Source organism: Centruroides vittatus, unplaced genomic scaffold (assembly GCF_030686945.1).
Source record: "Centruroides vittatus isolate TY-2023 unplaced genomic scaffold, ASM3068694v2 contig_134, whole genome shotgun sequence".
Lineage (NCBI taxonomy): Eukaryota > Metazoa > Arthropoda > Arachnida > Scorpiones > Buthidae > Centruroides > Centruroides vittatus.
The window spans coordinates 291,163-314,731 of NW_027120852.1; the positions used below are offsets into that span (position 1 = coordinate 291,163).

The following is a 23,569-nucleotide window of genomic DNA, read 5'->3' on the forward strand; positions in this document are numbered from 1 at the left end:
AGAAAGTTTCTTTGTATAATACTGATATTTATTTTATCTGAACTCCAGACAAAGTTTAAAAATCTAACTTTCATTTAGAAAAGGAAATATATTTATATATATTTGTTTCAAAAATAACATTTATGTGAAATGTTCACTCGATAAGAGAAATTTTTTATTATTGTGCATTTTCTGGACAATAAAGAAAGAAAGGAAAAAAAAAAACACAACATACCACATTAAAGTAAGACAATTCACAAAATTATTTTCATTATATGGCAAAAAAAGAATAAAACGTTTATGCACCTTTCCTTTTAGAGATATGTCCTCCGAAACTTGGTTCGAATGCGTGTGTTCGTGGAAGTTACAAATTAACGCGACCGAAGTCGGTAGACGTTATTTCCTTCGCCGAAACGTCGGCCCGGCCGGCTACAGACTCAACAGGTCGTCCGTCTGTTCTTCCATGAACGGGTCCATATCACAGCTTTCTCCTTGATTCTGCACGAACTGTTCCAAGTTTTTCAGGTCTTCCGTCTTGTAGTTTGTGTTAAACATGGGATGAGATCGCGACTGTGCCAGTCTGAAAAATTTCCAGATTAATTTTTAATTACCGTTGCTACCTTAATGCATTCGCAGACCGATTTTAAAAAGTGATTTTGAACGTTTTATGTCTAGGCCACTTTGCGAATGTGTTAACGTGATTTTGATCGTATTTAAGATAATTACAATATTTCGTATGAATATTAATTTCAATTAGATTAATATAATATAAACATTTTATTGAATTTGTTGGTTAACTTATTTATTGTAACACTAAATATATTTAACTTATGAAATGACATTCTAGTTTTGAATGCCAGAGAATGATTTTAAAGATTAAACTACTAAAAATCAAAGAGAATTGCAATGCCAAAAATATTATAAAATGAAATGTAAAATGTTTTCGAGACCAAATAACAACCTTACTACAATCCTTGCCAAAACCGACATAATTATTCAAAATACTTTTGATCGATCATCAAATTATATGATTATTGACCAGATATTTCCGATTGCGAAGTTATTATAACACCATAATTAACTAAACTAAGCTCCCACTTTCAAATACTGTTGTGACTGCAGACTATGCTTTGATTTGGTGATATCTTTGTAAGAATTAGTGTAGTTCATCCAGACTCATTACGTACGGAAAATGATAATCTATCTTTTGATTAAGGCAAATAACTCCTATACAAATTAATGTTAGGTTTGGAATTGTACTTTTGTAAGAAATTTGGAGTAGGATTTATAATGTTAAAACCATAGACAGGCAATGGTGTCAAAGTTGTAAGGTCTTACTATGCCTAATCTCCCTCTGTGCATAATAAAAAACAATAATAATACTTAAATATGAAATAGTACAATATTTTAAATGATTAATCTTGTTACACTAGATTAATATGAAATAAATTTCCTTTAATACCGAGATGACAAAAAATGAAGTTTCTTATTTGGCGGAAACTAACAAAACTTTATACGATGTTATAAGATGTCGACAAAACTTAGAGAAAAGAAACTGCACTGGCAAAAATAATAATCATAAAATGCTTAGAAATACTAAATAAATCACTTTGATCATAGAGTACTTTACAAATTAATAAACTCATAATAAATGAAAAAAATTAGCATCTGTCTTAAGTAATATTAGTTTACTAATAGAAAATGTCAATATGCATTAATTCCAAATCTAGAAATTCTTAAATCTTTAGTCAGATGTGAAATTAATAAGTGTTAACTAAACAATTCAACTGAAAAAAGAAAGAGTAATTTAAAGTTTAAATCGTCTTTTCTAACAGTTTAAGTTTGTTTATGTTACTCAAAAATTGTAAATTTTAAGATTACTTCTTTCAATCAATAATACAGTCAAATCTCAACTTAGTGCTACAATTTACTTGCTCCTGAAACTTTAAGTTACTTCGGTTTAATGCCAATAACATTATACATGTTTCGTGCAGTTTACATATAAATGAGTTTAAAAGTTTGTCATCACTAAATTACTCAAACTTCACTTGCAATGTAAAAATCATATTTCATAATTCACAAGTACAAAAAGGATTCTTTATTTACTATTTGTGAAGACAATCCATTTGCAAGTATTTGTTAGCACTTTACAAAAGTGGCACTATATGAAAGTTTAAAAGTTCTAATGTTAAAGTAGTCAAAGAATCTTTAAAAGTTAATAATACAGTGTCGTAGTGTATTTAAAATGGACAAAATTGCAATTTGTAGGAGAAAGACTGCACTACATTTGTGTAATTCTCTGTATAGATGACAATAATTTTATCCGAGGGATTGAGTTTGCTGTAATGATGTGTGAGCAATTTGTCTTTAACATCAAAATTGTTATATATTGAAGTTTTCTTGAATGGTTGGTTATTGAAGAAAAAAGTTTTGAACACTTTTTTCGAAGAAATTTTACCCAAAAGTCAAACTTTTCTTATAACTCAAACACAAACAAAAATGGCCATATTGTGCATTGTATGTCTGTATGGGTACACATGATAAGGCCAAGATTAACCCAATGTTGCCAGATTGGGTTAATTTTTATTTTCAGATCCAAGCAATGAAAATCATTACTTTTCTAAATCCACCAATATAAATTTGGGACACATATTGAACAAGACCAGCCATCAGTTCATCTGCTCTTGTTCTGAAAGCATCCTTGCATAACTTGTTTTTGATGTTTTTGTAATAACACCCATGTGCATTTACCATGGTGCATAAGAAGAATGTTGAGGGTTACGAAACCTCAGAGAACATTTGAAAGAGCAACGACCTAGGTAAAAAAGGAACTCGTTGCTAATCAATATGGGCATTTATAGGGTTTGGGAACAGATTAATTCACTTTACATTATTCCTTGTGGAAAAATTACTTTGGAACTCAAACACCCTCTAATAACAAATTGAATTTGAGTTCCAGGGTGCCACTGTATTACTGAAATCATAATGAAATTTTAAAAATTTTGAAAATATTATTTGTAACAAATTAAGACATTTTAAGTAAGTCACTGCTTTGTATTACTTGCTTGAATAATCTGATTAATCAAAAATGGTCCTTTATATTATTATATATGAATTAAACTGTTTAGGTTATGCTATTTAGATATAGGCTAAATAGGATGCCTATTTTTTTCGTATTTGCTTTATTTCATAAACTGAAAACAAACCAAATTTTCAAGATACATTTACACTAACTGTTTAATCAATCAAATTATAAAATATGATCTAAAACTAGACAGTTACATTATATATCTCTAAATTAAATTTTGTAATTTGGCTAATTAAAAAATGAGTGCAAACTTAGCCTGAAAATTCAACAGTTTAATTTATAATTCATTGGTTCACAGTTTTGTTATATTGTTTAAACAAATTTTTATGTTTTCAGAGAAACTTAACAGAAAATACTTACGTAGAAAAACTGTCATTGAGATTCATGTCATGCTCGAAGCCCTGTGAAAGAAAAATATACATAAATTTGTCTTAGTTTCATAAATGTTATTATTTTAATTTTTATGGTTTAAAAATCAGAAGCTTATCTAACAGACAATATGTTAAATCCCTATCATCTACAATTTATACAATTATCCAATATCGGTATACTGAATGATTAAATGAAAAATTTACTTTATTTACAATACAAGAACAGACATAATGCTACAGTATAAACATTATGAGCTGACTACACTTGCTATTTGTTACAAGAAACAATTCTTGAATATTTGTAGTAAATAAATGTTCAAGAACATTTATTTACTAAGGGCAACATTTGAAACTCCTTGTAGAGTACACACCAGTCACAAGTCAAGTTTTCATTTAATCATTCTGTAGCAATTGCATGATTACATTCTCATACATTAAAATATTTTTGCATAATATAAAATAGTAAACCAACAGTTTATTTGATATTATCCTATGTTAATTTATGAAAAACATGTCATTTGATATCAGTTGACAATTTAAAAAAATGTAAATACTGTGACAGAAATTACTCCTTAATGTTTAATAATTGTCATGTTATTAGCATTATCTATTCTATGTTTAGAATATACCAAAATGTTAAGATTTTCCTATTTTCTGAGTTAATAGCTTCAATAAAATATACCATGTGAGGTTTCTCTGCATGGCCCCGAGTACAGTAATACCTTGATTTACGCTATCCCGACTTATGTGAACCTGGAGTTATGCAATTTTCAAATCTCGTTGATTCGTCTTTTGTTTGAGCACCATGCAACTCTTGATTACTCACTCCCCCACACTATTGTTCAGCTTACATGTTTGGGCGTGTTGCGCGGAATCGATGCATAGCTACAATTTATTTTGTTATTTATTTCTGTGTTTGTTATATCTACAGACTTGAGAGACTTTACTATGTCATCCAAACGAAGTAGAACTGATTCTTCTGCATCAAACAAGAAAAGAAAAACTTTATCTTTGAAATGTAAAGTTAACATTATTAAAGACTTCAATACAAAAATGAAAATTTGTGAATTGGCAAAGAAGTTTGATCTACTGGAATCAACTGACAGAACAATTATAAAAAGTAAAAAAAAAAAATTCTCAAAGCTGTGAAAAATGCTCAATCTTTAAATTCAAGCATAATTTTTAAACATTATGGTATTATCACTGAGATGGAAACAATGTTAAAATTATGGTGTGATAATCAAGCAAATGTGAAAAATTGTCCTGTTGATCAGAACACAGTGTGCTCTCAAGCTAAGCTGATTTTTGAGAGATTGAAAGAGGATGCTGGAGATGTGGCTAAAGAAGAAAAGTTTAAAGCTAGTAACAGTTGGTTCAGTTGATTCAAAAGTCGCTGTAATTGGCATAGCATTGCAGAAAGTGGAGAGGATGCAAATGCTGATAAAGAGGCTGCGTCTTACTATCCAGAGAAATTCAAAGCTATTGATAGATGAAGGTGGCTATACCAGCCAAACCATATTCAACATAGATGAGACTGGCCTGTTCTAAAAGAAGATTCCTAATAAGAACTCTTATCGCGCGTGAAGAGAAAACCTTTCCAGGTTTTAAGGCTGCCAAAGATCGGTTGACAGTGATGGCTGGTCCGAATGCAGCTGGTGATTGTAAGTTAAAACTTCTCTTAGTTTATCGCTCAGAAAATCCAAGAGCATTGAAAAATAAATCTAAAGCTGGCTTGCCTGTGATGTGAAGTCAAATCGTAAAGCTTAAGGTGACAGCTTCCCTTTTTCAGGTCTGGTTTGGTCATCACTTCATACCTAAAGTCAAATGTTATTGCTAATCTAAACAAATTCCATTTAAAGTGATGCTAATAATCGACAATGCACCAGGTCATCCCCCTGCAACTTTAACTAATTTTGATCCACGTGTGAATGTTGTATTTTTGCCACTAAATGCAACCAGCTTGCTTCAACCGATGGATCACGGAGTCATCAAAACATTCAAAGCTTATTACACGAGACAATCGTTTACACATCTGCATGAAGCTATGAGACAAAACGAGCTCTCTGTTAAAGACTTTTGGAAACAATTCAATGTTTCAGATGCAGTGAGAATCATTGGACAATCTTGGAATAAAGTTTCACAAAAAACTTTAAATGGCATCTGGAAAAAAATGTGTCCTTTTTTTTCACCACTGAAACTCAGGCAGAATCAGTGCCAGAGCCTATTGAAATTGGTAATGTGATTGAAGTTGTTGATCTTGCCAGGCAAATAAATTTAGAAGTGGATAGTAATGATGTTCAAGAACTGCTGGATTCCCACAATCAGGAGCTGACAATTGACAAGCTCATAGAAATGTGTGAGCAAGAGCAAGACATTGAAGAACTTGATTCTTTAGACCCAGTTCAATCAGAAGATCGAATGACAGTTGGAAACTTGACAGAAGGCCTCGGTTCAATTGAAAAGGGGTTACAAATTTTAGAAAATATAGACTCCAACGAAGAGCGCATTTCTTCTACAAAACGAGAAATAAAAAAATTATTAGCATGCTATGAGGAAATTTTGCAAGAGAAAAAATCTTTGAGCTGTCAGACGAATTTGTTAGATTTTATGAAGCCTTCTACATCAAAATAAATACGATTTTAATTACGGTTATACGGTTATACAATAAATACGGTTTACGATTTTAATAATATAATTTGTTATACATATGTATTATCCAAGATTTTATTAAACATTTTTTTCTAAATTATTGTTTTCTTTAGTCTCCGGCCCCAATTAAAAATAATTTGTATGTATTTATATGCGAAATTATACTCCAACTTACGCGGTTATCGCTCGGTCCCACCTGTCGCGTAAATTTAGGGTATTACTGTACTTGAGATCATGCAGAGAAGCCAATCTTGTCACTCTTGTTTGAGTGTGTCCAGCTGATTCCCTTTAGAGTATTTTAACTTGACAAAAAAGTTTCAAACTAATCTCAGTATGCTCTACATCTTTGTAATTTAAACTAAGTCATTATCTTTCGTAGGACAAAAAATAGGATCTGCCCTCATGCAAAGGGAGAATGAAATGTATGGCATACAACCTCACAAATAGCTTGCAAATTATTCCATGAAATGAATATTTTGACTTGTTTAACAAAGTCACCTTCAGGTTACAGAATAAAAATGTTTCTTTTGTAAAAACAAAATAATTTGCTGAATAATTTGCCTTTATACAAACTAAATTAATCTAATTTTGATTTTATAAAATATCAAAGCTAATTTATCTTACCAATTTCCTCATTGTTTCGTTTGTCACGGTTTCCGATTCATTATTAAAATCTATTAACGTAATTTGATTATTTCTTTCGGGACCATTATTGCTTTCGGAACTCGATTCCTTTGTTTTATTTTCTGCAGATTCTTTATCCTAAAGAATAAAATTTATAATGCAAATTAATGTAATTAGTCTATGAAAACAATAAATATGCAATCAAACTACAACTGGAGTAGTTAGCAATGAAAAGAATGAAAAACACTCAGTCCACTGACAAATATTTAATTTAATTTAATATTCTAAACTATTCTTTGTCCTGTATGTTCTAAAGAAGCAAATATATGTTTGATTATTACAATATTCCCATTAATTTAATTTTTGTAGTGACTAAAGATCCATTAAATTCACTCATCCTAAAACAGAATTATTTACCTGATTACTAGTTTGGTTAAGCTTTTCCCCCTGTGCATGTTCCCAGATGTCGAATGCGATGTTAAAAGCTTGGGATATGGTGAGGGCCGCTGCCTGTGCCACCTTTCGTTTGGAACAGAGAAATGCATGGCACTCGTATGTCTCATTTTTGTTCGTGGCAATGAATGCGACCACTCTGTCGTAATTTGCATCCGCCGAGCAGAAAGATATCCTGAAAATACAGAATCCAGCAAAGATTACGTACGATTATTTAAATTATTTTAGATCGTTTATATATTATACTTTACCTATAAATAGAAAAATTTGATTGCGTTTCTCCAGAATTTAGATCCGATATTAATATTCCTTTTGGATTAACCGTCATCGCAACTCTCTGAAGCTTTTTACTGCTAGCTTTTGCCTGAAATATATTAAAGAAATTAATGAAATAAAAGAATATTGAAACCTTTCACTAATCTAACCATCTTTAACAATGACTAGATTAATGAGAATTCACTTGGGTTTTTCTTTTAACTCTGTCCCACATCATCACGAGGGCTTTTTTGGAGCCATCGCAGTTTTGATCGAATCCGCAAGAAGGACAATCGAGTGGAAAAGAATGGGGTATAACGATCCAGTTCGATTCACCCACGAAAATTTCTGTACTACACTGGCTCAAACCAGACACCCTAGAGTGGCCAATGCCTCGGCCTATCGCTCTCATCGAGAATGCACGAAGATATATTATATTATATATATTTTAAATAATCTAATTTGTATTAGAAATTAAAAACTACACTAACTAGATTCTTATACAAACATTGGTTAGATTAAATTGTAATTAGAAAAATTTGTCATTAAGGTGGGATAGGCTGTGTTTTAATAACAATTTCATAATTAGATAAGTTAAAGATATCCAGAAAAATCCATTTAGGACTAGAACTGAACTCTACAAGCTTGGTAAATGATTTCTGATGGTTCTAAATCAATAATTATATTATCAAAATTACCATAAATTTACCAACCCACAGCAATGTATACTGCCACAAAAAGTGAGAAGTGAAACTGCAAGAGACACTGCGTGGCCTTTACCACTTAATGACCTGCAGAGAAACCATTTTTTTTTGACAGCATTTGCTTTGGGTATTTTAACTAAACAAGAGAACAGTTTGTACCAAAGTCGAGATTCACTACAATTCAGTAATTTAAATGATACCGTCATCAAACGCAATTAACTTAAAACTGGATATATTACAAAATAACAACACAAATTCCAGAACAAACTTCACTACAAAAAGAACGTTTTTGACATTTTATTTTAGTGGAGTTTTTGTGGTTTCCGTGTTCTTATTTTGGCGACACCATCTTACACAGAACTCAAAATGGGATTCGAATCCGTGGGAAGATCGGGGCGCACGGCAACCATGCCGCCTTAGCCCAATACCAATTAACCACACACTCGCATTTAGCTAATACTTAGTAAAAGTAACATATGGACTGGCACAATGTATTGTCTGCACCCCAAATGTGGGACGATCTGACAGTCAGAAACAGATTTAAAAGTTCACATATTAGTGAAAAACGTCCACAGCTTTCACAGAAGTACTTTAAAAGGAGCAAGAATTGTTGGAAAGAAACACTTTGAGCAAATTTTAATTACAATTTCTACCGGCGGTGTCGCTGCTCAGAGATCCATGCTAAACATCATAATAAAACGAGTAAGGTAATTTCCCAAGTTCATCTCATTAAAGTCGTAAAGTAATGGCAATCTTTTCCGTGACTAGATGGCCTGCCACCGGTCACGTGATACTAGAGCGCCTAGTTTTTTTCCAGCCGATTACTCCCATACCTTAGTGAGGTTGAGGCCGAAGTTTTAAACGCGAAAACGTGTACGTCGGACGTTCGGCGCAGCTTTTCCTGTAAGCTTAGAAGTTTGACAATGGTATTTAGAAAGTGGAATCACGCTCGACATTCCAAACGCCATTGTCAAACTTCTAGGCTTACAGGAAAGCGGGTCGGACGTCCGACGTACACGTTTTCGCGTTTAAAACTTCGGCCTCAACCTCGCTATTATCGCAACATTTTTTTCCACTGCGCACGCCGTGTTTAAGAATTGCCAGAAGGTGGCGTTCCGTTTTTCGTCGCCATTTGTTATTTATAGATCTTCACGTTTCGTACGGGCGCTACCTAACGGCAGGAATTGTAACTAAAATTTCCGTAAATTGTTTTCACTTAAAACTTAATTTTTTCTGCGGAAATGTGTGTATTTAGTATCGGGACTCGAATCTATGCAATTGGAATAGTAGCGACTGACGACAACGCCGTCGCCAGAGTGCATTCGGCCTTGTATAAACCACTATAAAGGGCGGGCGCGGCGTTTGGTGTAACGCGTCGCTTTACAAAACGTAACTCGATATTTTCCAATAAACGTCCAACGCGTTAATTTCCCGAAAGGCGTGCCCCTACATCACCGCATTACGCAGTCTGCCGACATACTTTATCTTATAGAAAATTCTACTGTCCTAAGAGCGGGTGACGATGGATATGAAAGATACGTCGCGACGTAGACGTCATTTATTTATAAATATCGCTTGAAATATCTCGTTCTGTCCATAGTAACCTATTTTCGAAATATATCTCCAGTACGATCGGCATTTGTTTATGTCATTCTTTATATAAACTGTTTACAGAGAACGATCCTATTTTTTTCCGACGTGGGCAGAGATGTAAGCAACCACAGTTAAAAATTTTATATTTTCTAGAATATCGGCAAATTATCTTTTATAAAATGATGATCTAACGCATTGTTTTGAACAAATGTTTTCGGTCGTTTAATTAAAAAGGATTGGATATACGCGAAACTCGAGCGTTTAGGTCTGTACCACGACAAAGGATTAAATGCGGGAGGTTAACCAATAAGAATTCGCGTATTAAAAGTAAAACGAATGGTAATTGGTTAACTTCAACTCTAGATTCTCGGTCGAGAATACGGCCAGTTTCTTGAGATCTTCAATTTTTCAAGACGTTCTCGAATGGTCTTGAAGAACCGAATCTTGTAATCCCGAAGATCTCTAAAGCTTTTCGAGTAAACTTTCCCGAATTAATTTTCGTTATTTATTATTAAATTCGTATTTCCGGAGAGCAATTTAACGTTTAAGTTACTCGTTTCCTCTTCTTTCTTCAATTCAATCCTCCTCCGCCGAGGTTTGAAACAAAGAGAAAGTTATTACAAAGAGAGAAATAGGGAGTTAACGAACCAGAACTAATCAACGAAAACAAAGGCAAGAAATTTGTGTAAATTATACGAAAGATGAGAGAGCGGCACGAGAGGAAAATAACCCTTCTAGCTATTGGATGAATGGAACAATTGAGACGAGAAGAAACGACCTTGAAACCAATAAAAGAAAAGCCAGTTTAAAAAAAGTGAGAGTAACTATGCGAACGTCTAGCGTGTTGCAATCATTTTTAAGTCGATATATTTAATAAGAAGCAATTAGATAAACAGAAATTAGTAACCACCAAAATAAATTATCAATCAAATTATCATAATAATTAACATACTTCCATTTAGCGCCGCGGTTTCTTCGCCTAAGAAATTGGCACTAAATCGAGTGCGGCGTTAAACTGAAGTAACAAACAGTAAGAATTACACACAGACGTAAGACCCATACAAAACCTTCATTCCGGAAGTCACCTGACATAATAACAATGCCGTTTACTACGCAAAATCATACATTCAGTGATTCACGAATATCCAAAGGATTCCGTATTCACTGGCGCTTTACCAGGGTGGCGCTATGTCGACGTATATTAGCATATATATGTGTGTAATTGCTCTTATTCTGTGACTCTGCCGCACATTCCTGCTTCGTGTTAATCAATGTAAAAACTGTCGTTGTCTAATGATAAGAATGAAATTACATTTTTCAGCACTTTTTAAAAGTAAAAAAAAAAAACCATTGGGTATTGAAGAGTACGCCAGAATGGGCGAGACATACTTTCGGTCGACCAACGGCATTTTTAACATAAAGTTGGCTTTTGGGCCAACTTTTTATGTTAAAAATCGAAAGTGAAAGAGCAATAAATAAATTTATATACAATCTGGTTGTAATTCATAATTTGCTTATCGAAAATGGCGATTTAGATAATTGGGCAGCTTTCTTGGTCCTTATTTTGAAATCCCCTGATATTCCTGGTAATATTTTTAATCCAATTCAATGTAAAACTTTGAATATTTTATTTATACAAAACTGACTTACGCAAATTTATTCTCTGACGTAAGAAGGATACACGAAAAATAAACCACACGTGATAAGATCCAAAGATTTAAACAAATGCTTATCTCTTGTTTAGTGCAAACTATAATTAAATCATTAATAAAAATTACAAAAATATTAAGAATAACAGCCAAATTATTTATTTAAATTACAATTTCTAATCTATAAACTTATTTTCTTTCAAAAATAACAATTTTCTTATTAAAATAGAAATTTTCAGTCATAAAATCATACCATAAAACATTTCCTAATATTGAACCAGTCAAAGCTGCCCAAGCATTTTATTCATCCATTTGAAGGAACAAACGTCGGTGTGGAGTCTTCAATTCTTGCCAATATTACTTGATTAAATGGCATTTTTTCATTACACTTCACTATTAACTATATAATTATTTTTTTCCCATATAAAATTTTTAATTCAAAGCTTTAAATCTTGTTTTTGCATATTTGGATCTCATGGTATAATGGAATAATAAATAATCAATTTTTTTCTTGATACAATTGTATAATAAGTGCAGTGGCATAGCGAGGGGGGTGCAAGGGGGTGTATCGTGCACCGGGCGCCACTTGCAGAAGGGCACCCAAATGGTCTCCAAGACAAACTATACGTGTTTCTGGAGGGGGAGAGGGGCGCTAATAAAGTGTCCGGCGCCAGTTATGTTCACTATGCCACTGTGTAACCTGAATGTGATGGAAAAAAATCAATGAAATTATCAAGTTAGGATGATAGACTCCAAAACAAAATCTAATTTTAAACTTAGCTTTCCCACAAAAAGACTGAACGAGGTGGCAAATAAGATAACAATAAAACTATAAAAGTATAAGATTATTACGTATTTCAATTACTTTTATATTTTATTGTCTTAATATTTTTTTGCACTGCGATAACGTAACAAGTTGCGTCTAAACTTTGACTTTATCGTAGAATGATTTAATTTCCTAATTTCTTTGTATTGATGGAATTATTCTTTTGAGTGTGTATAATTGAAAATTAAATGACGTTATTCTTTATATTAGCATTCTCATTATTTATGCTAATACTCTATATTCTATATGGCATTGAAGTTTTTTTTTTTTTTTAAACCATCTACTAATATTTCTTATGTTTGAACTTTCAACAAAAATATTTCCTTTCTAAAATAATATTTTATTGCAATCATTATTAAGAATAACCGTGCGATCGATACGTCTTAAATTAAAAGATTCGACAGAATCCCGTCTGCCGAGCATTGTTTGGCACGGTTGTTGGCTTGTAATTATAGAAATTATTTTGGGATGCTTTTTCACATACATGTGGCACAAGAAGTTTTACATTTGAAGACTTGTGAAATTTACTCTGTTATTACTTTTAGTCTTTAATAATTTATCTGATAGTTTGACTAAAATTATTTATTTGGAAGAGGTTTCTAATAATTACATTTGAATGTTTCAATGTATTTGTTTTAACATATTATGTTATTTAATAAATAAAATGATGTTATTTCCCAAAAATATTGTTTTGATATTGTGATTAACAGGTATGCAGATGTTAACTGATGCTTGGTGAATCTTTTTACCAAACAATTTACCAGTTTCTGCACAATATATGCATAAATGTTAGTGCTTCTTCAAGTAGCTAATGTGTATCAAGATATAATACACCAAAACAAGATTAATCATTGGAAGAAATGCAAATGTTTTATATCTACTTTATGTAGAAACATGTACTGTACTATGCTTACATTTGCTTATCTAAAACATTACATTAAAAATTAATAACTTTCATATTTATTAAAAGTTTTTAAAAATGTGTTTGATATTTATGTTATACTGTATTTACAAATGATTTTGATAAAATTTTTCTTCGAGAAAATTTGCATTTTATATGAACACATTGGGTACATTCCAGTATGCATAAAACACTACATTGGTGAACCACAATGTGCTAAAATATGTTCCAATATTCGTCAATGAGTTCGTAATTGCAGTGACTGATGTGCACTGCATTCATTGGGCTGTGGATTTGTTGAGCTCTGACGAAGCAATACGATATTTGCTATTCATCTGTATTCAGTGGTGTAGCTAGCATGGGTGACACGTGGAGCAGATATTGTGGTGTCACCCTTTTAAACTCTTTTATAAAACACTGTTGAATTGTAATATCTTCGCACTTGAGTAACTTGAACACTATATTGAATATGAGATGTCATGATGTATGAGTTTAGATTTATAGAATAAATCATAGTAAGATTTTTAGCTGGCGCAAGCCCTCGTGGTGTCTTCTCGTAGCGAAGAAACTGTCATGGGAGGCGAGCCATTGACCCTTTTGTTTTTTTTTAGGTATAGGCCTACCGGGTGTCACCCCTATGCAGGTGACACCCGGGGCGGGCCACCCCCACCACCCCGCCTATGTCTGTATTAACCCAAAGTTATACAAAATAAGAGCTGATATAGCATCATTTGCTTCTGTCATCTTTTTAGGTTGCCTGACATTCCAGTAAAAGCTTATTAAACTGTTCACCGGTACATTGACTGTGGCCGAGATTGATGCATACTCGCATGTATCCATTGAGAAAAAAATTTAAACAAAATCATTTCAAATTATATGCATGTTAAACTTCATATTTAACTCTTAATGATCATCACTTTCATTTAACTCCTTACTGAACAGGAACTAAAACACTGCATGGATCAATAAATCTATAACTGGCCCATTTTCCCTCCTAATTAATTCCAATTAAATTTCTTAATCCATTTTTCCTTATTTAATTGTAATTATTATAATAATCACAATTATAATTATAAATTTAGATTTCCACACACACATAATTTGAATAGGTGTTGTTAAATCCATCATATTTTTTAAACTGTTTATATCTCCTGTATTTATATTAAAGTATTCTGTAGTAGATTATTATTTTCATCAATTATAATTTTTCCAAATCATAATTTTTTACTTCTAGTATCTTGTATTTGCTGAATTCTGTAGATTAACACTGACTCACAATTAATGCTATTCTTTATGTGTACTGTATATATGTGCTAATACGGATGTACTCTTATGGATTTAGCTTTAGGTCCTATCTATTACCAGGGTGTATGACCCTATTTAATGGTTATTTATAAAAATAATCTTTCCTTGTATAAAATAATAATTATAAATTAATGTATTTTAAATGTGCAATAAATTTTCTTGTTAGAATTCTTGACATATTTAACATATTGTTGAGTCATTTTAAATAAATTTTGCAACAGAATATATATAAAATTACTGATTAAAGCTCCATACCATGGAAATAATAGCTTTGATGGCATCCGCCGTCGACTGCTGCCCGTTAGGTTCTTCTACCAGCGTACTGCCCAGATATTTCACGTAAAAAGTAATTCCATCTAAAACTGGTTGCTTGATGCTATCTCCCCATTCTTCGGGTAACTCTGACAAGAAAAACATTCGGTTAAACGTAATCAATATTATCTAATTTATCATAGATTTTATAAACAATAGTAAGAAAAAAACATGAATGAAACTTGACATATCAAATTAATAAACACATCATATGTTACCAGTATTTCCTGTCCTCAATATATTTAACCGCACAATTAGCAAAATAGGTCAATTCGTAGTTTTTTCGGCTACAAATTTGATCGTATTTTCCTAGTCGGAAGCTTAAGTTAGCAGAATGCAAGCTGCTTTTATAAACTGAAAATTCATGCAATAAATAAGTTATTGATATAAGAGATAATAAACATACACTAGATAAATATATATGTTAGTAGAATGCTGAATAGCTAATAAATGGATTTAATTTTATGTTTCTGGATGCAGAAACATGATTTTTTTTTTGGATATACTGTAAGTAACTTTTGTCATAAGAACAAATTCAAGAAAACATATATTTCACTTTAAATATAAACAAAATGAATCATTTCTGAAAAAATAAAATAAAAATGGGTTTCTTTCATGTTTAATTTTATGAATGAATGGCTGAAGGTATTTTACACATTAAAAACATACAGAAGAAAGTAAATAATAATTAGATGTGATAGAAATGTAAAAACATATTTAGTTTCTTTCACGTATTTTTAATATGCAATTGCTCCAATGAAATAGTTTTTATGCCAGTTTTTATTTTACTTTATTAAAAAAATATCAATATTCTGATGTACACAAACGAATGTGTTATACTGTACTCGAATTATAAATTTCATTACTATTATACTTGACGACCGAAGATAGAAACAGTTATTTTTAGAGGGAAATATTTCCATCTTTATAAGTAAATTCAAGGCTTTGAGTGATATTTACACATTCTGAACTGTTAAACATAATTATGTAATTAATTTTGCAAAAATTCACCTAAATACATTATTAAAATGTGTAACAATTTTGTCCAGTTAAATTTAATTTTGTTTTAAATATTTTATTTAACGCGAATTTTTGTATATTATGAAGAATGTCGAAAATATTTTTCGTTACTGTTGAACATTCTAAATTAAACTTTACATAATTTGTATTAAAATTTAAGCTGCTGATTTTTTTATAATTTACTTTTAATTAAAAATATTTTCATTAGAGATCTCAATAAAACAAACTTACAAAAGTACATCTAGCCTAATTATTATAATGGAAGTCTTGAATAGAATAAAAACTATGCAATAAAAACGTCTCTAGAATTTAATTTACTTTAACACAGATAATAATTTTCTTATTTGCAATTTAGAATACTGTATATAGCTAGCCTTGTTTTTTTAAATGAAAATTTAGTTTTATATGAATATTTTAATAAAATTCCTTAATGATAAATAAAAATATTTTGTTTAAAGTATGAAGTAAAATATAAAATTAATTCAAAAGTTTATATAAGGACTCGACCTATAATGTAAGTACAATCAATAAGACAGTATAATAGACATAATTACTTCGGAATTTTATTTATTCTTCTAAAGACGACGTAACTGGCGTGTGAATCGACACTTGAAATGTCATTGAAAAAATTAAACGCGGTTGTTATATAGAATTGTGCACCAGTCGTCTTCTTTAGAAGAATAAATGAAGAAAGATTACTAACAGTTTGGTTCTCTAAATTTAAAATATACAACTTAAAGTATTTAAGTAAGTTGTTTGTTGTGTTTTATGCCCAAAGAAAGTACTCAATTGCTTAATTTATTCAACTCCAGTTAAAACAAATTACAGATATCTATCTAATTCTTGTTTGCCCCGATGATGTATTCAATCCACTAGTTTTTTAATTCTGCAACAGACAGTTTTTACTGTGGCAACTGTGGCTGCATGTGGACACTAAGAAAACCTTGTGCCAGAGAAGTGATTCTTGTAATCTTTCGCTCGTTACCTATCGTCAAAACACCTCTCATTTTAGACAGTTTCTGATAAAAAACTTACCTCGGATTATAAAATATTAAAAACAAAGGAACGTAGATACCGTGACGACAGATTCGTATCGTGTTTTAACACGGTCGTGGCCACGAGTCGTTTTACGTGGCCGCACGTGCAGCCGTGAAAAAATGTATTCCGAGATCCCATTCTAGACACAAAGTTTGGATTTACGAAGAAAATTCATCTAATTAACAGAAAAATATAAATTTAAAAATATTTTAGCGAGATTGGAATGAAAGGTTTCTGCTTAAATAAAAGAACATTTGTATTTTTATGATTTAAAATTAATTAAATGAGTATGTACTGTACATAGCATATAATTTATCATCATACTTTAAAATTGATTACTTTCATTTTATTTTTTCAGCAGTTGTAAGTTCATTCCGTTCTTGTGTTTTAAACTCCCAAATTATTCTATATTACAATAAGAGATAACTTTTATCTTTTTTGAATTTATAGAGTTATTTGATCTTTGTTTAAAAATTCTCATTTAATAAACTTATAATTAGGATCAAAACTGTCACATCACTGAAAGAATTAAATGGTAAAAAATTGTCATTGGTTAAATAAACGAGAGTGGGAGAGAAATTAACAATTGCTTGTACGCATCTAACAAAGATGACGTACGATTTAAAGTACATTTACATTTACATCTACAAATTAGGATTTTAATATAAATCATCAGAGTTATTTCTCAAATTAAATAAAATTAAAGTATTTAAAAATAAAAATTTAATTTGAAAAAGTTATTTGTTAAGAAAAGTATTAAAGCTTTGTACTTTTGAACTTGTACACACTCTTTCATTAGCTAGTAAAAATGCCATTGATTAGAACTTCAATTTAAAAATACTGTAGACTAAATGGTATTTAAACAAATTATAGATCTTTACTGTTTTGAATAAAACCTTATTAATTAATAATTAAAATAGTGTGTTGTCAAAAGCTGGAACTTATCTCAACAATAATCAATCTCACACACAGACTTGCGTGTTTTAAAATGTTTGTTTTTATAAAATATTGCTGGAAGACATAAGCAAGGTGTGAGATTGATTATAATTAAAATAATTAAATATTAAACCTATTAAGTAAATGAAAGAGAGTTTAATATTAAAGTTATTTTACAAAATGTAAAAAGATAAATTTGTAAAACAATGATATAAAAATATATTCTTACAATATTTAAAATTATTATTTGTGTTACTGTTCTTTGAAAAGCGCACGAATAATTTCAAGTTTATGCAACAACTTATCCTAATTCAAAAAATAAAAATAATCTTAACGAGAATGTCGTAACGACTCCTTAAGAGCAAGGCCGTTATTTTAATTTTCGAGTTACTAAAAAATGGATCGACATTTCCGTATCAATTTTAGATTTAAATTGATTCTTGTATTCGAATCCATTGTATTATTGCACTCTTTTGAAATAGTCACTTGTTAAATAAACCGATACAGACAAATGAGATTACAATAGTTTCTTATCTATATTTTATATTGTTTTATATCTCGATTCTAAACTGTAGGAAATGTTTTAACCATTACGCGGTGACAATTATTTTTTTTTAACAATTATATAATTACAACAATTATATTTAATTAAGTTGACTACTTGGACTTAAATTGAATAAAGTTTAAATTACAATAAGTTAATCCCATAATTTGCTTCTCGTTCTCCTCTCGACGTAAGGATCGGTAAATAAACGCATACACGATTGGAGTAATTATTGAAGATTAATGTTTGAGAAAATTATTATATCGATATAATAATATAATAAATCAAAAATGTAAAGTCATCTTAACCCTTCAGAGTTTCTTCCCGGCAATAATGTCTAATTTGCAACCAAATATATTAATTTTTTTCTGTCAAACCATTGTTAAACATTGTCATCAATATACTCAAATTATAACTTTGGTTACTCATACAACTTTCCCATTAAATCACCAAATTTTAGATTTTGAATTATCATCATTCTAATCCGGCGAGAAGCAATCCACGTAATACCACCACTACATTGTAACCTTCACCAAACAATATAAAAACTTTATTGAAATTTCATAAATATAATCAAACGACACCCTGCAGTAGTAGTATTCAAATCTTCAATGTGATAAATTATAAATATTCATTTCTAAAAACTTTTAAATTGCTATTAGCTTACATAAACATTGCATCACTGAAACAGATGCATGTACAATTGTAAAATATTTCAAGTTATTAAAATATAAACAGGATGATAATGAGAATTTTTAAAAAGTAACATAGGTAAAATATAGAATTTTATTATTATTAACATTAAAATAAAATTAATTTCTTTAAATATCAAATCAGGATGTTAGATAAATTACAACTTTCTTGTGCAGAGATTTCAAAATCCTCACCGGATCGTTAACAAATGTGAAAATTTATCCGACCAGTCTTTGCACTATCGGTGGAGTGTAAGGTTATATAAAGCGGTCTTTCTTGCCAAGGATGTTATCATAAATGGTATTGTATATCTAAACACACCAGAGAACTTCCTTGTTTATTGATTAGAAGTATGAAACATTTAATTTTTTAACAAAAAAAAACTCCGTATAAAGAAATGACAGTGTCTGAACCGAAATTTCTCAAGACGGATACGTTGGTCACATTTCTTAGCCAAATCTCGTGTCGGAATTTTCATTTTTGGATTTTAATAAAGGACAATGTATTAACACGAACGCTATTAAGCCAGTAAATCTTCAAAATTTTTTCTAATAAGTGTACCTTGCTATTATTCAAGTACATATGCATTGCATTGTCCTTTGCAAATCCCCAAAATGTCATACATCTAGTATGTGCAAATATCTCATAAATATGTATCAAATGAGAGTATTGTTTAGTTTTTCATGTTACTGGGTTACACTAAATATTTATAACTAGCAGCGTTAAAAAAACAACTTGAAACAAATGACATTGTAATAATTACTCATCAGAAAATTTTCAAATTTGTTAATTTTATTCTGTTCCTATGAATCACACAAAATGTTGGATATTCTACTGTATTTATTTTAAAAATTTAATACAGAATTAAGTAAAAATTTGACGTTAAAAACACGAGTTTTAGCACTTTTCGGGTTTACTTCAATACCGGGGAACACTTAAAGCAACGTCTTTTCTAACGAAAATTTTCCGACTCGCGGAGCATTCTTCATAATTAATTAGAAAAACGGAATTAAAATCAAATTTGTGATTCGGGACAATGACGATTTTTCATATTAGCTTGCTTTTCGTCGATATATTTATTAAGTTTATTAATTTAAATGCAAGTTACCGAATTCTTGTTGTTTGGAATGTGTTTAGAACTAACTTTAAAATAATTTTATAAATATTTATAATTTTTAGTTCATAAAAAAATAATAAAGCAAAGAACTTATTGTAAAAATGCACTTATTCTATTAACGAAAAGTCCACAGTTTCTCTAATATACAACCTTGTGCATAAACAAGGCATAAAATAATTGTCTCTAGTGTTCTAAACAAGTTAATTGTTGTCTCAAGAAGAAATACTTCACACTGTAGATCATTTTTTTCTTAATTTGAAATAAAATATCTAATTATATATTGTAAAATAAACCTGTTAGAATGAATTTAAAACTATAAAAGAGAAAAATTTTATAAGGAAAGCAATCATTTAAATTCAATAACAAGTATAAAATAATCTCTTTTAATTAAAAATATTTACTCGAAAACAAAGTCGAACATTTAGCAACGTACGTAAACATCTATCCAATGATGGCATAAACAATCTACTCTAATCTGTCAAAAAAAGTATCAAAATATAAATTTATAAAATTTATTATAAACAAAAGTAGCAACTTGTGAACGTTTGTTGTTTGTTGCGTGAATACATATTTATTTTCTGTTGCCGATTTTAGTTTCAAATTGAGATTTTTGATTATGTCAATAACATGTTTTGAAAATTATAATTAATTGGTAATAACATTGCGGTTAATGTAACCCTTGGTGACAACATGGCAGCTCGTCTCCGATTCCAGCATGGAAACAGTGGGACGCACGTTCTAACCTAACCTATTATAATAAATTACCATAATTATTAGCAACCAAATTATTAGAATAGGTTATGTTAGAACGCGCGTCCCACTGTTTCCTTGCTGGAATCGGAGACAAGCCGCCATCTTGGCACTAAGGGTTACATTAACCAAAATGGCTAATATTATAAAAAAGTTTTTGTCTTAAAAATATCGTTTTATTTCAATTGTGACTGACGTACACGTACACGTACACTCACTGATATTTTTGAAGTTATGTGCACTTAGTAAATTCAAAACAGACTATAAACATAAAAATAAAATATTTGCTTTAATGAATTTTAAAAACCGAGAAAGAACACGAGTTCTAGCTCTCATACTATACGTCATCAAAGGAGCATCTTTAGGTGTTTTTGATGATACGCTGCAAGTCTAAAAAGTTTTATTTCTATTTTGCTTTTTAAATTTCATTAAAGCAAATGCTTTTCGTGTTTACTGATCATTGTTTACGGTAAATATAGTATTAGAATTAATTATTATGTTGAAAATGTAATTTTAATGATTTTGTTGGAGTTTAAAAGGTTATTTTCAAACGGATCTCCAGTTGAAAAACGTATGAAAATTAATTATATTTACCGGAGAATGGAAAGCAATTATTATCGTGTTATGACCACATAATTTTGCGTGAGATTAGACTGCAGAAAAGTATTTGTGCCTGTAAGAAATCTTTTTAGACTTGATTTTATAAAAGAAATCCAAATCGAAAAGCACTCGTAATATATAAAACAGATATTTAAATGTAACGAAATATGGTTTTACTCTGCATTCCTTTTTCTCTTAAAACTGTAATTCATTTCTTAATAAGAATTTTAAGTTACAAACTGTTCCCATTCTATCAAAATCATATTATTTGAAATAAAAATAAAAAATTGTCTGAAATGAAAATTTCTTTTTAAAGTTACCTTATATTTTATGTTATTCTGTAAATGAATTTGTTCTTATTTTATACTATAGTTCGGAAAAGAGTGACGAATTCAAATAGCACAACTTTCGCGAACAAGGTCTGGCACGAAAAGCAGAAGTATGACACAGACTATGTTGTAGGATTGTAATAGTCCATCAATATGTTAATTTACTACGATATTGTAATAGAATACTTTATAAGTTCTAGATTAAATTGGCAATTTACTTTTCAACCTTTCATTTAAAAGTTGGTTGGCAAACTATTTTTTATAACTATTGCAATCCAGAACCAATTAAATCCAGTCTATAGGAATACGGTTAACCCGTACACGTTTAAGAAACATTCCCCTTAAATTCGTAGATATCGCCAAACAGACCGAAAATCCTTCATAAATAAGAGGCCATTTAATTATTGGAACAAAACACAGTGAAAATCTAATTAAATCTTCCCACACAAGTTCAATTTGTATGTATATATATGATACGACAGACGTGCTACGTTCGAGTTGACCAGACAGTCGGGCACTGGGGCTTCGTTCCACAATTGGAGTATCCGCCCGAAACCTCGACGGAAGGAGCCGGAGTGACATTTCTCGTCTGCTCGGTCCCGAAGATCTCGTCCGGCGACCGAGGCGTCGGCCCGACGCCCCACGGAACGAGTCGAAAAGCCCGGCATTTTTTGGAGATCCGTCTCGGAGGCACCGGGGTCCGACGGCAAAGGCCCCGGCACCCACGGAACGGGAAGAGTAATACAAAAAGAGTCTAAAGCATACAAAACCGACAGAAACACGGCCACGTTACGTATCCAATATCAAACAATTGGAGCTCGGGCAGACAAGAATAAGACACCGGGACACCTTTCTCACTCCACATCACCCCTCCCAATTGCCCGGATACTATTCAAAGAATAATCAGCTTTATAAATCTCTGTCTCGACCAGTCAAGGAGTAGCTTAAGTCCAAATTTCTAGGTAAAAAACAGGAATAAAACACTTTACGCGATTACACCAGACAGTATATCGTGTATAAAAGAGAATAAGAGAAACGAACTTCAGGCAATGGCTATCAGATCGAACGGGTCAATGGCACGACTTTCTTTATTAATTAGAACAGAGGAAAATTACGGCTTAAACATGGCCCGGAGGAGGCATTAATTGCCCGTCTACGTATTGTATTCGTGCTATTAAAACAAGGGCGATAGTAAACAACGCGAGAAAGCACGCGCGCCCGTCAATCACGCGATTAAAGGGCACGAATAAACGCGGGAAAGTTCGTTCCGTAACCAAAAAATAGCCAAATTCTTTAATAAAAACGAAAAAAAAGGACTCACTTTTGTGTTTGGAACGTCCGAAAAATCCCGAATTAATCCGCACGGCTTTAAACAGCGATGCCATCGATACTTGTGACGCGAGTACAGAAGGAACTAGATCGAAGCGACGTCTGCCGGTCGAGCGGCGTCCAATGAGAACCGGGTTTACTTGTTCTCCTTCTCGGCTCCGTTTCTATTTTTAATCTAGGTCAAAGGTAAAAGTTGCGAAAACGTTCCTCTCCGGCCGATTTGAACAGTTTTTTAAATTAAAAATTGAAAAAAAAACACTGGGCTATTTTGTTCCGATTATATAAAATTGGGAAGAGAGATCCGCAAACAGGTTCTCCAATTGGGAGCCAGAGCCAAGGGGAATTGGGAATTAAATGAGGATATCCCAGAGAAAATATAATTTTATTAATAGAAAATTATAATTATAAACGTATTCGAAGTATAATTTGTTTTGCAACTTATTTCTACTCGTTTTAAACTTTGTATGTAAATTTCAATTAGGTAAACCCATTTTATCGGCGCTG

The 23,569-nt window shown here is 31.2% G+C and overlaps 2 protein-coding genes across 2 annotated transcripts in view; both read right to left on the reverse strand.

The window, feature by feature from the left end:
* Positions 1-23,569, reverse strand: part of LOC136990754 (HIG1 domain family member 1A, mitochondrial-like) — a 330,009-nt gene that overhangs the window by 85,429 nt on the left and 221,011 nt on the right. The gene's annotated exons all lie outside the window — the stretch shown is intronic.
* LOC136990735 (low density lipoprotein receptor adapter protein 1-B-like) lies at positions 133-23,190 on the reverse strand. Its single transcript, XM_067289163.1, has 7 exons — positions 23,058-23,190; positions 14,653-14,798; positions 7,416-7,528; positions 7,129-7,339; positions 6,712-6,849; positions 3,428-3,468; positions 133-559 (listed from the first exon to the last, which is right to left on the reverse strand). Exons 1-7 carry the CDS (start codon positions 23,119-23,121, stop codon positions 409-411), a joined length of 864 nt encoding a protein of 287 aa, XP_067145264.1. The 5' UTR covers positions 23,122-23,190; the 3' UTR covers positions 133-408.